General features: G+C 42.6%; 1 protein-coding gene across 2 annotated transcripts in view; it reads left to right on the top strand.

Moving 5' to 3' along the window:
• The window catches only part of LOC147627309 (uncharacterized), a 35,607-nt gene extending 22,737 nt beyond the window's left edge, over positions 1-12,870 (top strand). Inside the window, exons 3-4 of one of the 2 annotated variants that reach the window (XM_086815941.1) lie at positions 11,139-11,258; positions 11,405-11,547. In XM_086815941.1, the coding sequence (XP_086672067.1) occupies positions 11,139-11,258; positions 11,405-11,414 (130 nt within the window). In that variant the 3' untranslated portion in view covers positions 11,415-11,547. Of the gene's footprint in view, positions 1-11,138 lie in introns of both variants that reach the window. The other variant, XM_086815940.1, reaches the window with a different exon arrangement.
• Positions 12,871-15,738: the final 2,868 nt, after the last annotated feature.

Below are 15,738 nucleotides of genomic sequence, written 5' to 3'. Positions count from 1 at the left end.
TTTCCTCTTCTTTCTCTGAACATGTCTCCTCTAGTAATGCTACCCTTTTATCATCCCTTTGTCTCAGCTTTGGACATTCTGTGCGGTAGTGCCCCTTTTCTTGACATTCATAACATGTGATGTTACTCTTATCCCTAGGCTTTTCCTCAGCCCGTGGGATCCTTGGTGGCCGTGCATTTACCAAATGTAACTTTAGATCAGCAAATTCTGCCATGAGATGTGCTATATTGTGATCTAATGATGTAGATGAAGGTACCTTAGATGTTGAAGGTGCCTCAACTTGAGAAGGCAAAGTTGGCATAGTTGTTGAAGTCTGAAAGGTTGACTCAATCTGCAAGGCTGCCTCCTTCTTCAAGGCAATGCGAAGGGCTTCTTGGAAACTTGTAGGATCCTTACTCAAGACTTTCCCACGTAGGTTAGGAACCAAAGCCATCACAAACCGGCTCATCTTGAGGTGTTCCATTGCTAAAGAGCTCTTTGAATCCACCATAGCTAAAGAAGAAGAAGTAGCAATAGCAAGCTGTAAAGAGGCATGTTGGTACTTAGCAAACAATGTTTCATACCTTGCTGAAAAAGCCGAAGCTGACTCCCCTTCCTTTTGGATAAGTTGATCCAACTGCAAGAGCAAGGCATTTGGTGACTCCACTGTCCCAAATCTCTCCTTCATTGCCTTTGTCAACTTCTCCCAATCATTCTTGGACTCTTCCGGTAAAGCCTCATGCCATGCTAAAGCCGAACCCTCCAAGAAATCAGGAAGTATCTCAGCTCGCTCTTTCATAGACCAATTAGTTAGCCTGCATGCTCGATTGAACTCCCGAAGGTAAGCCCCCGGGTCTTCTCCTTCAACACTATGGAATACTGGAATGTTAAACATCTTCAAAAACTTAAGAAAACACCCTTCTCTTTCTTTGATCAAGCCGGGACCTTGGAGGTTATGAAAGAATATTTCTTATCAAAACCTACCTCGCATCTCCACCAAAAAGATGTGACGCAAAGTTTGGGGATTGTACTTTGGTCACTTCTTAGAATGAAAAAACTCTCTTGCATAAAACCTCACTGCCTCCTCACCTCTCTTTCTCTCCCTAAAGCAAGATAAAAATAAACACATCAAAAGTTATGTCATAACTCATGGAAGGGAAGAGAAAGGGCTCCGAGGAAGCAAGAATCTCGGCTAATCTTGCCGCTCCAAACAAAAGGGCAATCCTTTGTTGGTAAAATATTTTCCGACTCAAGACCTTATGGATCGAAACATACGGGGAGTATTGGTATGGCTCATCGGTGTGAATCGGGCGGTTAGGGCGGAACATTGTTGTGAAAACTTCAAGCAAAAGTGCTAAAAATAGCAAAACACAGAGAGTGACAGATTTTTATTTAAGCAAAATACAGAATACTGAATCATACCATTGGAAAGAGCTCAGAAAGGGCTTCGCACCGATGTAAAAAGTTTTGAAATCGGAGTAGGGAGTAAAAAGTTATGACCAATTTAGTACCAAGTGGTAAAACTGCCCAAAACTGCATGGCCAATGATAAAAAACTGAGAAAAATAGAGCATTGCTATTTCTTCTCTTTATGGCTGCACTCAAAATGAATTACATAGACCGTAGAGCTTGAAGAGAGCTTCGCGTCCATGTAAAAAGTTTTGGAATCAGACCACAGAGCAGAAAGTTATGGCCGTTTTAGTACAAGGGGGTAAAGCTGTTTTTATAGAAAGAAAATGAAGAAACAAGAGAGATTGAGCTAAAATCTCCTATCCATGTGGCCATTTGATGAATCAAAATAGAGAATGAGGGTATGCCGGTGCCCCTAGTAGAGTGACCAAAGTCTACAAGTGCTTCCCGAAGTCTTTCCGCATGCTCACCACCTCTAAAACCATTGGTACCTCCAAAGGAGGGCGGTGATAAGGCAAGGGCTACCCCAGTAGAACACAGGCCTTTCGGGGATCAACAACTCCTCATTTCCCTTACTTTGATTCCTCAAAAGGAGAGAATCCACTAGATATAGAGACTTAAGGCTATAATAAGGCATACGAAAATGCTAAATACATGGCTAAATACATGGCTTAAAGTAAGTGACAAGACACAATATGCTCAAATGTGGAGGCTTCTCATTGTTGATAATGAAAGGGAGAGGAGGGCTCCTTTTATAGATGGAAAGTCACCCTCTCTCACCGTGTTACAAATTACAATTGTGGAAATCTTCCACCTTCCGTGACATAAGGGAGGATGTCACATCAATTGTCCATTTTGGGATAAGTCTTCTATTGATTATTAAATTGAAGGCTTCTTTGACTTTAAGGATACATTGAGACAATTTTCAGCCTAAGTGGCATGTAGGTGGAGACCCCAACTTACACATGGCAAGAGTCTTTTCTTCCATGTAAGCATTCTAGAAGCATCTCTCCTAATTATGCACCTACACACACTCCTCCATGTGCCTTCCACACTTCTCCATGTGCCATCCACATGCCCTTATTTGTAGCTACATGGTGAATGCAAATTTAAAAGTACAAAACAAATCCATGTAGGCATAAGGCCCACTTTTATTTTCCACCTCACCCTACTAACAAACCATACCAAAGTATTCATACACATACTCATGGTATTTACAATGTGCACTCTCACACATGAGATAAAACCTTTGGAAATCCAAAATTTTAGAAGAAAAACCATTGTCGAGGTAGCCCGCCATGCCGCCACACCGTCATTCCATTATGGGCACTGTCGCCGCAAGCTTCTTGAACAAGCTTCCATATTATTACCCTTGTAAAGACACCAATTTATAGACAAAGTTGGAATTTTAAGATATTAAATTTTTGTGTCACACTACCACCTTGCTCATTCATTCGAATTCCTTTCTTCCATGCTTCCACCCTCTCTCTCTCATTCAATCTCCATGGTACTGTCTTCTTTCAAAGCTACGCTCACCTCTCCCTCTTCTCCTTCTATGATCTGTGTGCCTTGGAGAATAACCCACAAGATTGCCAACCCATGTTTGTCTCATGTGTGCTTCTCTGCAAAGAAACAGCCAGCCTCAACTCTCCTTACTCCAGCGCATCATGCGCCTTCTCATCCATCACTCTTGAATCGGCCTCCTATAGCATTGCGCAGTGCTCTCCATACTCCAATGCCCACCCCACGGTCAGCACCAACTAGCACTCTTCTCATACTCTACTCCTCCCATCCGCAACCGCCGGTGCACCCATGTGTTCTCATAGCTACCAGCCACCATGCCTATATATGCGCACGTTGCTCTCTCCAATGCCTTGCTATCTCCTCGATCAACCCCATGCTATGCCCCATGACATCAAGCATGCGAAGCGTGCTTCCCAGCCCCGTGCACTCCTCTCCATCAAGACAGCTAGTTCCAACACATTGCACCCACGTCTCCCCTCACAGCAAACTGACGGCCAGCCTACTATGCACGCTTCCCTCCGCTCGTCTCACTGCCAACCATCCAGCCTTCACATGACGAGTACGCTTTCCTGTAGCAAGATCAACCGGCCAACCAACAACTCCCTTCCTATGCTTATCATCTCACCTGCTACCCATGGTGTGGCCCTCTCCTCGCTAAAACTCTCCTCTCCTATGCTGCCAACCTCAGCGCCCTCTCTCTCCCTCTGTTAGAAAAATCGGCCAGCATCTCATCTCATGCGCTCTCCCTTTAACACCCTCCACATGCGCGCGTGCCTCTTCCACTCTCCGATCAAGAAGAACGTTGCCTCCTTAATGCACGCCTCCTCCAATCCCCACGAAAAATGGCCCACAACTTTTTGCATAACGATTTCCTTTTCTTAATATTTTCTTTCTTTCTTTCCCACACCCTATATCCATAATCTCATAATTTTTCAATCCCACCACTCTATACCTTAAAACGTACATCACCCCTTTATTCCAACACTACTACACACTCAACATTACCATGGACTCACCCTTCCATCCTAAGAGAAGTCAACTCCTATGCAGCAACTAGCAGAGGTACACTTCAAGATCTCCCAACGGCCTAATCTATTTTTATTTTTTTTAACCACCCATACCCATCAACAAAGACCTCCACCCTTTGATATTAAGTTATATATGAATGACATGTGTCATTTTCTTACCCCCCTTCAACCCTAGGATAAATGCTCTAAAATCAACCCATTTTGACCATACTTTGACCGTGTATAATTCCCCAACCACACCTCAAAAACGTGATGCTTCCAAAAGTGAGGTCGAGGTTAGCGTCTTCCCCTTACATGCTCATCACCACTCCCTTCCAACTCTAACTCCATCCACGTGATACCCATTCAAAACCTCTATAAAAACATATCAAGCATCATCAGTATCAACCCCATCCGTCCTTCACATCATTGACATAATAAAATCATCATCCTCCTATGATGATCCTCATCCCTCTTAGTTTACTGAGACACTTTGAATGTTAAATTCCTCACCAATTACATGATTTTTCCCACTTTAATGACCATCCTACTACTCATCTACATATACATAAAATTACAAAAAATTAAATGCTATTTAGAACCCAAAATCACATGTCATCATGCTCCAAGGGCCAAAAGGGGGTGGCAAGAGGAAGGCTCCAAGGGCCGCAAGGGGGGGGGGGGGGGTGCTCCAAGGGTTGCAAGGGGGTGGCGAGAGGGAGGGTGGCATGGGGGGCGCTGCAAGGGGCGCATGAGGGAGAGCGATGAGAAGGGGGCATTGCAAGAGGGGCACGAGGGGGCAGTGAGAGGGAGGGCAGCAAGGGAGGGTGTTGCACGGAGTGCGCGAGGGAGGGCGACAAGAGGGGGCACTGCAAAAGAGGGGCGTGAGGGGGTGGTGAGAGGGAGGGTGGGGAGGGAGTGCGAGAGGCATGTGAGAGGGGGGTGCAAGGGGGGGTGCTGCTATAGTTGGTGCACTGAGCGAGAGGGGGGGTCGAGTGTGAGTTGTGAGGGGGTGGGATCATGAGAAGAAGGGGGCATGAGGGAGGCCCACAAGGTAAAAGCACCACATGTATTGCCCTAGTCGGGCAATACACATGGTAGTGCCATGGCAAAGCCACGTCTATTGGCCCAACGGCTAATACACAGAGCCGCCACATGTATTGACCTACTCAAGAAATACATGTGGTAGCGCCGTCACCATGTGCATTGCCTATTGGAGGGCTATGCATGTTGCATCACCACGTGCATAGCCCTCCACATGGCAACGGCACATTGAGAGAGAGAGAGAGTAGAAGAGAGAGGGAGAGAGAGGAGAAGAGAGATGGAAAGAGAGAGAGAGGGGGGGGGAGAGAGAGGAAAAGAGGGAGGGATAGGAAGAGAGAGAGAGGAGAAGACAGAGAGAGAGGGGGGGAGAGAGGAGAGAGAGAGAGAGGAGAAGAGGGAGGGATAGGAAGAGAGAGAGGAGATGAGAAAGAGAGAGAAAGAGAGGAGAGAGAGGAGAAGAGGGAGGGGGAGAGAGAGGGATAGAGGGAGGGGGAGAGAGAGGAATAGAGATAAAGATAGGGGGAGAGAAGAGAGAGAGAGGAGAAGAGGGGGAGAGAGAGAAAGGGAGAGAAGAGAGAGAAAGGGGTAGGGAGAGAAGAGAGAGGGTGAGGTAGAGAGAGAAAAATAGAGAGATAGGAAGAGAGGATAATAGAGAGAAGAAGAGGGGGAGAGAGGGGAATAGAGAGAAAAAGAGAGGGAGAGAAAATAGAGAGAGAAAGATAGAGAGAGAGTAATCCTAACCCTAACCCTAACCTTATCTATAGGTTAAATATAAATTAAGGATACCTCATTTTGAGATTTTTTTCCCTTGGCCTCCTTTCTTTTCTTTGTGTCATTGAAACTTTCTCTTCTTTCTTAGCATTCATAGTCTATGGAGTCTATGGAGGCCATTGTGTCATTCCCTTGCAAGGATGTGAAGGTCCCTCTTAGCAATGGTAAGGGAATAGTAGGGAGGGGTTTTCTTATTAAAGAATCCTCACAAATGGAATACAAATCTATTGAAGCTGTCATTTTCATAAGGGAGTGAAGAAACCTACATCAGTCTTATGTCGATTAAAGATATGAAAGGAAAAGAAATGTATATCTTGGATGCGTCAATGTATTTGACATACAAGGTGACTTTCTCTTTGACTTGCAATACACCAAAGTGTAGTCCTATTTTAGTAAAAGTAAACCTAGAAAGTCCTTTGCCAAATAAGGTCATAAAGAAGAGTTTGGAACGACATTTGAGGTTGAACCCTTAAGCTCAATGAACCCGTGGATGCCCATCTCTCCTACAACAAAAGAGAAGAGTCTCCTAGACTATCTATTGAGTACAAGGAAGGACAATACACTTACAAAGCTTGTCTGTTGTGTTTCAAAAATGGTGATCTATGATGGAGATGTTATCTTTGAGTTCCCAGCCACAATGGGGATAGGATCAAGAATGGATGGGATGGAACACAAATACGATGGTCACACATGGACAAAGCTTGTAACATCGAATGTCAACTTCCATGGGGTATGTAGAATTAGTCATTGCATTGGTCATATCCAATGTATTGAAACAACATGTTCCTGGTTCTTGAACAATGGAGTGCACAATGACACTTGTTTCAAGGGAAGCGTGAATAAGGAAGTGAGAAGAATGTGGGGGAGAGGGAGAGAGTCTCGATTCTTTCAAGCAACAACATTCACACACACAACACAAGAGTAGACAAGCACACACAAGAGAGAGGGATGGCTGAATTTTCTTCTATCTTCTTCTTCACTCAACAATGCATAAAACTAAAAGATAAGAGTACACCCATAATGTAAAGTAGTCCACTACTAACATACAAAGGTCAATCCATAGTGTAAACCCCAGCTCTCATAACTATGCCAACGCTCTACTAGCTATCACCCACCATGATGTAGTCCACTAGCGTATATCATAATGTCTACCAACCATGCGAGTGAGATAAGTGTGGACACCCAAGCTGTCCATCAATGTCTACCAACCATGCCAGTGAGATAAGTGTGGACACCCAAGCTGTCCATCAATGTCCGCACATGTGGAGCTCGATATCTCAACACTCCCCCTCGAGCTTAACCCCATGCTACACACTCCAAGTAAGCTTCTAATCCTGTGGAGCTTCTTTGTACCCAATGCCTTTGTAAAACCAAGCTACTTGATCCTTTGTGCTGACATAAACCAACTCAATATCACCTGCTAGAATCTTCTCCCTAACAAAGTGATAATGCACCTCAATGTGCTTGGTCCTAGCATGATACACTGGGTTATTGACCAATTGTATGCTACTCATGTTGTCACAAAAAATGACAATAGTCCTATCCAAGGGCTCACCCATATCTGCAAAACAAGTAGCTTCTACATCCAAGATACCTCACATGCTGCCATAGCAGCACCCTTGTACTTTGCCTCTATGCTTGACAAGGCAATTGTAGGCTATTTCTTGCTACTCCAACTCAAGGCGGCGGCACTCCCAAAAGAGAAAACAAAACCACTAGTAGATCTCCTATCTGAGATGCTACGAGTCCAAGCATCAATGTGTCCTGTCACCTCTTGTATCTCTCTACAAGTCTCATAAAAAAGTCCTTAGTCAAGAGTGGACTTTATGTACCTGAGTATCCATCTAGCCGCATCCAAGTGTGGCTTCCTTGGGGTCTGCATAAACTGACTCACCAATCCAACAACATAGCTCAAATCTAGCCTCATGATAGTCATATAAATCAAGCTGCCTACTATGCGCCCGTACATAGTAGTAGGGTCTTCCAAGACATCACCTGTATCTGTAGATAACTTCATGTTCTGCTCCAATGGCACTGTGATAGGCTTACAACCTATCATATCATACTTGGATAACATGTCCAAGAAGCCATACTACCTCTGCACCAAAAAAATGACATGAAGTGATCTCACCACCACCTCTATGCCCAGAAAATATCGTAGCTCACCCAAATCCTTCATCTCAAACTTCTACTTTGAAAGTAGCCGTACATCCTGTATTTCTGCATCACCTATCACCAGTTGATGATCATATCATCCACATAGATGACCAACAATATGATGACCAACAATATGATTCCATTTTTTGTCCTTTTCACATAAAGTGAAAAATTTGCATTGGATTTTAGAAATCCAATAGTAACAAGATACTCCCCAATCTTGTTTGACCATGCTCTAGGTGCATGTTTCAAGCCATACAAGGCTTTCCATAACTTGCACACAAAATCTATATGTGCATCACTCTCATAACCTAGTGGCTACATCATGTAAACCTCTTCTTGCAAATCACCATGCAAGAAGGAATTCTTTACATCCATTTGATGTAAAGACCATCCTTTTGCTACAGCCATAGCAATGACTACTCTCACTGTTGCCATCCTAGCAGCAGCTGGACTAAACATCTCCTCATAGTCAATTCCATAGGTATGTGCATAACCCTTGGTAACTAACCTTGCCTTGTACCTACTCACTAATCCATCTGAGTTGTGCTTTCCTTTTTACACCCACTTACATCCCATTGCCTTCTTTTCCTTAGGCAAAGGCACCAATTCCCATGTCTCATTCATATCCAATGCTGCCATCTCCTCATCTATGGCATCTTCCCATTTTTAATTTCCAAGTGCCTGCTCAAAACAAGTGGGCTCAACCTCATGTATAGTTTTCACCATGTAAGCATAATGATGAGCTGTATAACCATCATATCTCAATCTATCAATAGGGTATTTCACCCGTGTAGACCTACGTACACCTAGACTACTACCAGGTGTCCTCAAAATAGTCTTGGTTCTCTGCACACTAGGAGTAACCATAGCTGGAATCCCCATCTCCTCATCAAGGCTTTGCTTTGAGTCACTAGAATCACCACCATCCACATAGGAGTGACCTTCTAACACATCATGCATAAAAGGTTGGTCTACCTTTTTCTTTCCTTTACGTGATACATGCTTACCTGCACCTGTAGTATCACGATGTGCATCATGAGGTGATGCATCAGACCTCAGCCTGCCTGACCATGGACTAATAATGGATCCACTGCTCGAGGACTCTCTAGGTCCACTCAAGACCTGTGATGACTATTGTTGCTATACTTGTGGAACAACATCTGCACTTCTAACATCTGCATACTTCTAACATCTGCACTTCTAACATCTGCACTTCTAACATCTGCATCTTCATCTATCTTACTGGTGCATACTAGCTACTGATCTCATCAAAGACCACATCTCTGCTCACTCGCATCTCACGAGAGTCGTTAGGGTTATAGCATCTATAACCTTTCTACTCCAAGGAATAACCAATGAAGATGCATTTTCAGCCTCTTTATTCTCACTTCATCAGGTACATGCACATATGCAATACATCCAAACACTTTCAAGTGTGAAACATTCGGTTTTGTACTTGTATACTTTTGTTCAGGCATCATTCCATGAATAGTGGGGGTCCTGTTCATAATGTAAACAACAGTTTTGATACTGCTTCAGCCCAAAAATAATGAGGCATGTTCTTCTCATTCATCAAGGCACAAGCAACTTTTGCAACAATGGTCCGATTCTTCCTTTCTGCAGCAACACCATTTTGTTGCGGAGTGTACCTACATGTAAACTGCCTCTTGATTCCCTGCTAACAAGAATGTGGAGGAGAGGAAGAGAGTCTCGATCCTAGAAAGCAACAACACACACACACAATAGACTAGACAAGCACACAAGAGAGAGAGAGATATGGATGGCTGAATTTTCTTCTATCTTCTTCTTCACTCTTCAACAATGCATAATACCTAAAATGATAAGAGTACACTATATGTGATAGTACTCTATATGTGATAAGAGTACTATATGTGATAATACTCTAAGATAAGAGTACACTATATGTGATAGTACTCTAGTAAACATACAACCCAATGGCTTTGTAAAGATGTCGCAAGTACTTGAAAAAGGATTCACCTTTTGATCCTGATGAGAATGCATATGATGCATTCAAGAAATTGAAGGTGGCACTCACCACTGCACCTGTTTTGATTTCACCTAACTGGGAGAAAGAGTTTTTGGTGTACACAGATGCTTCCTTGCAGGTAGTTGGGAGTACCTTGAGCCAAAGGGATGAACAAAGGGCATGATTATCCAATTCATTTTGCAAGCAGACAACTCATACCAGTAGAAAGAAACTACTCTATCACACTGAAAGAGAGGCTCTTGCTATCATCTTTGTTGTGAAGAAGTTTCATCATTATCTTTTGGGAAGCAAGTTCATTGTTATCACTGATCATAGAGCTTTAAGGTTTATTTTTAATAAGCCTAATCCTATTGGCCGCATAGCTAGGTGGATTATTCTTTTGCAAGAGTATGAGTTTGATGTGATGGATAGGCCAGGGTCTAAACACATCAATGCAGATGCTTTATCTTGGGCTTATGATGATGTAGGAGACAAGTCAGAGGATGATGATTTTCCTGATGCTAACCTTATGGCTGTAGATATTATTCCAGAGGGTTTTAAGGAAATTTGGGATTATCTTACAAAGTGTAAGTTTCCTAGTGGTGCAGATAAGAAGAGGAAGCAAAGCATTGCACATAGGAGTCGACCTTATATAGTAATTGGAAATAATCTTTATTTCCAAGGTGGTGATGGAATTTTTCGTAAGGTGGTTTCTCAAGTAGATGGAAAGAAGCTTCTTGAGGAATTTTATGAAGGATTATGTGGGGGTCATTATGCTGGCAAGGCTACTGCTAACAAAATCCTTACTGTAGGATATTATTGGCCTTCTATTTTCAAGGATGCTTTTATCTTTTGTTGTACTTGTGATATTTGCTAGACCTTTGCAAATAGGTCAACTACACAGGGACCACTTCATCCTATCCCTCCCCTTAGTCCTTTTGAAAAATGGGGGATAGATATTGTTGGGCCACTCTTTGTAACACCTAGGAGTGGTAGCCATTGAATATCTTACCAAATGGGCTAAGGCAAGAGCTATCAAGAATGCAACAGGAGAGGAGATTGCACGTTTCATCTATGAAAGGATCATCACTTAATTTGGATGCCCAAAGGAGATAGTATCTGATCAAGGTAAAAACTTTCTTGGTGATGTAGTGGCAGCCTTGACAGAAAGGTTTTCTATCAAGCACCGTGTCACCACTGCTTACAAGCCTAGCACAAATGGATTGGTTGAGAAGACTAATCAAACTTTGTGTGTAGGATGATTGCTAAGGAAGCTGAGGTCTTGGAAGACAAAAGTTCATGGGTTAAGAAGGTTCATGCTGCATTGTGGTCTTATAGATGTACTCCTAGCTCTTCTACTGGGTTTACTCCTTTCAGGTTGGTTTATGGCATTGAGGGGTTGCTTCCTATTGAGTATGATATTGCTACCTGGAGGACCTCCACATCAAAACATTTAGATGAGGAGGAGTCTCTTAAGCATCAACTCTTGGATTTGCCTTATCTTGATGAATGTCGTCATGCAGCTATGAATAATGTCTTGAAGGCTCAAATCAGACAGAAGAAGGCATTTGATGCAAAATTGAAGACAAGGATGTTTGAGAAAGGTGACATTGTGAAAGAATTTGATGCTCGTCGCCATGAAAGGAGAGTTGGTAAAAAGTTTTTACCACGATGGTTTGGCCCATACCATGTGAAGGAGGCACATTATGATAATGGAACCTATGAATTGGATGAGCTTAATGGGACATACTCTCATTGGGTAAATCAAGATAAGTTGGCCTTATTTCATACACGGGATTCTTGAAGATATGCAGCTAAACTCTGAGGACAGAGTTTCATTTTGGTCCGGGGAAGATGTAATACCAAAAATTTCCTTTTGTTGAGGCTTCTTCATTTTTAATTGATGATACATATGTGTGGTATTTATTCATGTGCAACCCGACCTTTGGTATGTCGGTAATGCTCACCGAGAAGAAGCTTGTATGTGAAGTTGGCAGCTTGGTGGCAGCTTGGCGGTTCATCTTCAATGGCTTAGTGGTGATTTGACTCTGAATATCTTGTTTCACATGAAGGGTTTTATGTAATATTATGTATTGGGTGTGAATGAGTGGAATGCTACCTTGTAAATACCATTTGTATGGATGATAAATACATTGGTATGGGACATAGTGCTAATGCTTCATAAATTAGTGATGAGTCATAAAATAGAAGTGGGCCTTTTGTCTACTTGGCTTGGTAAATCCAAATAAATAAGATGGCAAACACATGCAAGGCTTGTGGAGGCTTGTGGATGGCGTGTGGGGAGGAGTGTGGAAGGATGCATAATAGAGAAGAATCCTTCTAGAAGTCCCATGTGGATTAAGGAGACTTTCAACATGTGTACATGGGGGGACTTTGTGTGGTCTCAAGGTGGGCTTAGATCTTATCTCTCAAGTCAACAATTCTTGATTAAAGAAATGAAAGGGACACATGTCAAAAGTAGCCAAGAAGGACAATTGATGGTGACATCCGGGCTTATGGAGTCCTAGGAAGGCTTCTACTATTGGAAATTGTAAATTGTAATAGCATGGTGAGAAATGTCCTATAAAAGGAGCCCTCTTGCTCACTCTTGGGACAAGCTTTTCTCATTCATAGTTGATGATAGTTTGCCTAGAGTAGTGTTTCCATAGCTTGTTGCTATCACTCATAGGGTAGCTTTTCTCTTTCTCTACTCTATTCCCTATGTATATGTGATGAATTTCAATGAAATTCTAGTATTATGAAGATATTTCTTGTGATATATTGTCTTATGAGTCTTAATTAGCTCTTGATGTGATTATTGTATATGGTATGAGTAGAATCCTCTCTCTTTTTCTTTAATGTCTCTCTCATCATGAATCCCTTCTAGTATGCAATTAATTAAGTATTTTCCCTTCCTTCTCCTTGCGCTTCAATATTTGTGCACCCAACAAGGTCACAATTGAGGAACCCTAGCAATTAGAATGTTCATGTGGTGCAGTCCCTTTCATATAAAGTGAAAAATTTGCATTGGATTTTAGAAACCCAATAGTAACAAGATACTCCCCGATCTTGTTTGACCATGCTCTAAGTGCCTGTTTCAAGCCATACAAGACTTTTCATAACTTGCACAAAAAATCTTGATGTGCACCACTCTCATAACCTTGTGGCTGCATCATGTAAACCTCTTCTTGCAAATTACCATGCAAGAAGGCATTCTTTACATCCATTTGACGTAAAGACCATCCCTTAGCTACAGCCATAGCAATGACTGCTCTCACAGTTGCCATCCTAGCAACTTGACTGAATGTCTCATCATAATCAATCCCATATGTTTGTGCATAACCCTTGGTAACCAATCTTGCATAACCCTTGGTAACCAATCTTGCATTGTACCTGCTCACTGATCCATCATAATCAATCCCATATGTTTGTGCATAACCCTTGGTAACCAATCTTGCATTGTACCTGCTCACTGATCCATCTGAGTTATGCTTTACTTTGTACACCCACTTACATCCAATTGCCTTCTTTTCCTTAGGCAAAGGCACAAGCTCCCATGTCTCATTGGCATCCAATGCTGCCATCTCCTCATACATGGCATGCTCCCATTTCTGATTTCCAAGTGCCTGTTCAAAAGAAGTGGGCTCTACCTTCTGTATAGCTTTCACCATGTAAGCATAATGATGAGCTATATAACCATCATACCTCAGTCTATCAATAGGGTATCTCACCCTAGTAGACCTGCGTACACCTGGATCACTGCCAGGTGCCCTTTGTGTAGTCATGTTTCTCCATACACCTAGAGTATCAACTACTGGAATTCCCAACTCCTCATCAAGGCTCTGCTCGGAGCCACTAGAGTCACCATCAAATGAGTGACCTATTGACACATCAGGCACAAAAGGCTGATCTACCTTTTCTTTCCCTTTCCATGACACATGTGTACCTACACTTGTAGTATCGTGGGCTGATGCATTAGCTCTCAGCCTGCCTGACCATGGGCTACTAATGTATCCACTACTCGAGGACTCTCTCGGTCCACTCAACTCCTATGATTGCTGTTGTACACGTGGGACAGCATCTGCATATCTCCCATCCGCATCTTTGGCTACCTCTGTTGGTGCATACCAGTTACTTATCTCATCAAATACAACATCTCTGCTCACTTGAACCTCACGAGTTGTAGGGTTATAGCATCTATAACCTTTCTATTCCAAGGAATATCCAATGAAGATACATTTTTCTGCCTTTGGATCCAACTTTGTTCTCACTTCATCAGGTACATGCACATATGCAATACAACCAAACACTTTCAAGTGTGCCACATTTGGTTTGTACCTGTAAACTTATGTTCAGGCGGCATGCCATGAACAACTACAATGGGAGTCTTGTTCATAATGTAAACAACAGTTGATATTGCTTCAGCCCAAAAATAGTGAGGCATACACTTCTCATTCATTAAAGCACGTGCAACCTCTGCAATGTGCCTATTCTTCCTTTTAGCAACACCATTTTATTGTGGAGTGTACCTGCATGTAAACTGCCTCTTGATTCCCTGGTCTCTCAAGAAATCTAAAAATTCATTGGAGAAATATTCTCCCCCACCATCAGATCTTAGGCATTTGATCTACATGCCTTTTTCCTTCTCCACCATAGCTTTAAACTTTTGGAAGTGACCAAACACTTCACCTTTTTCTTTCATGAAATAGACCCACACTTTCCTAGTATGGTCATCGATGAACGTAACATAATACCTGCAACCTGCAATTGTTGCAGTCTTGGTTGGTCCCCATACATCAAAATGTATAACATCTAACGGCCTTGCACTCACATGCATATCATGCGAAAAAGCATGTTTGGGCCTGCTTTGCCAAATTGGCATGCTTCACATATCTTATGCATACTATCCACTTTGAACTTGGGCCATCCGTCCACTATATTCTTGGTCTACATAGACTTCAACTGTTGCACATTCACATGCCCAATACACTTGTGCCAGATGTCAATATCTGCAATGACACGTCCTATGTGCAAACATTGTAGCCTTCACCTGAGGCATACTCACATCTAAGGTAAACATCCTTCCATTTCTGTTGCCCTTTGCAACCAAGCGGCATTGATCCTTGAAGTCTTCAACAAAACAGCCTTGAGGATTAAACCTCACTTGCAAACCCTGCTCAACCATCTGTCCAACTAAAACCAGGTTCTTTGTTATGTTTGGAACATGAAGTACATCTGCAAGGTACTTCATTTTGCCATCCTGCATAGATAATGGCACTTTCCCAACATGCGCAATAGGGTGCACACTATCATCTCCTGTTTCCACATACCCTGGTTTCTGCAATTTTTGCATTTCTCCAAACCACTCACCATGACTGGTCATGTGGTTAGATGCCCCAGAGTCTACATACCAAACATCACTAGATTGTGATACATCTCCTATTGTGGAGCTAAGCATGTGCTGCATCACAAATAGCTGCTCACTTCTATCTTCAGCCTGCTTGCTTGAAGATGCATAGTTGCCCTGCTAAAACTTTCCACTCTTTATGTCATTTTGTTTCTTATAGTAGCTCCTTGCCATATGCCTTGGTTTCCACAATAATAGCATTCCATGCTACTATCTATTTGCTAGTCCTTTGCCATCCACCATGGCCTCTTTGGCTCCCTGTGCCTCGAGACTGGTTTCTTCCACCTGCATTATTCTGATTTTTAGAATTTTGTTGTTGGTTTTGATTTCCAAATCAACCACCTCGTCCACCTCTAGATGATGATCTTCCTCTGCCTCTACCTACATCTGATGAGTAGAAGGCTTACTCCTGCGCATTATTGGAAGTAGACTTACTCCCAACATTCATCT

The sequence above is a fragment of the Cibotium barometz genome, chromosome 21, assembly GCF_041138505.1.
Source record: "Cibotium barometz isolate CiBa-2024 chromosome 21, ASM4113850v1, whole genome shotgun sequence".
Lineage (NCBI taxonomy): Eukaryota > Viridiplantae > Streptophyta > Polypodiopsida > Cyatheales > Cibotiaceae > Cibotium > Cibotium barometz.
This window is presented reverse-complemented; position numbering and strand designations above follow the sequence as displayed.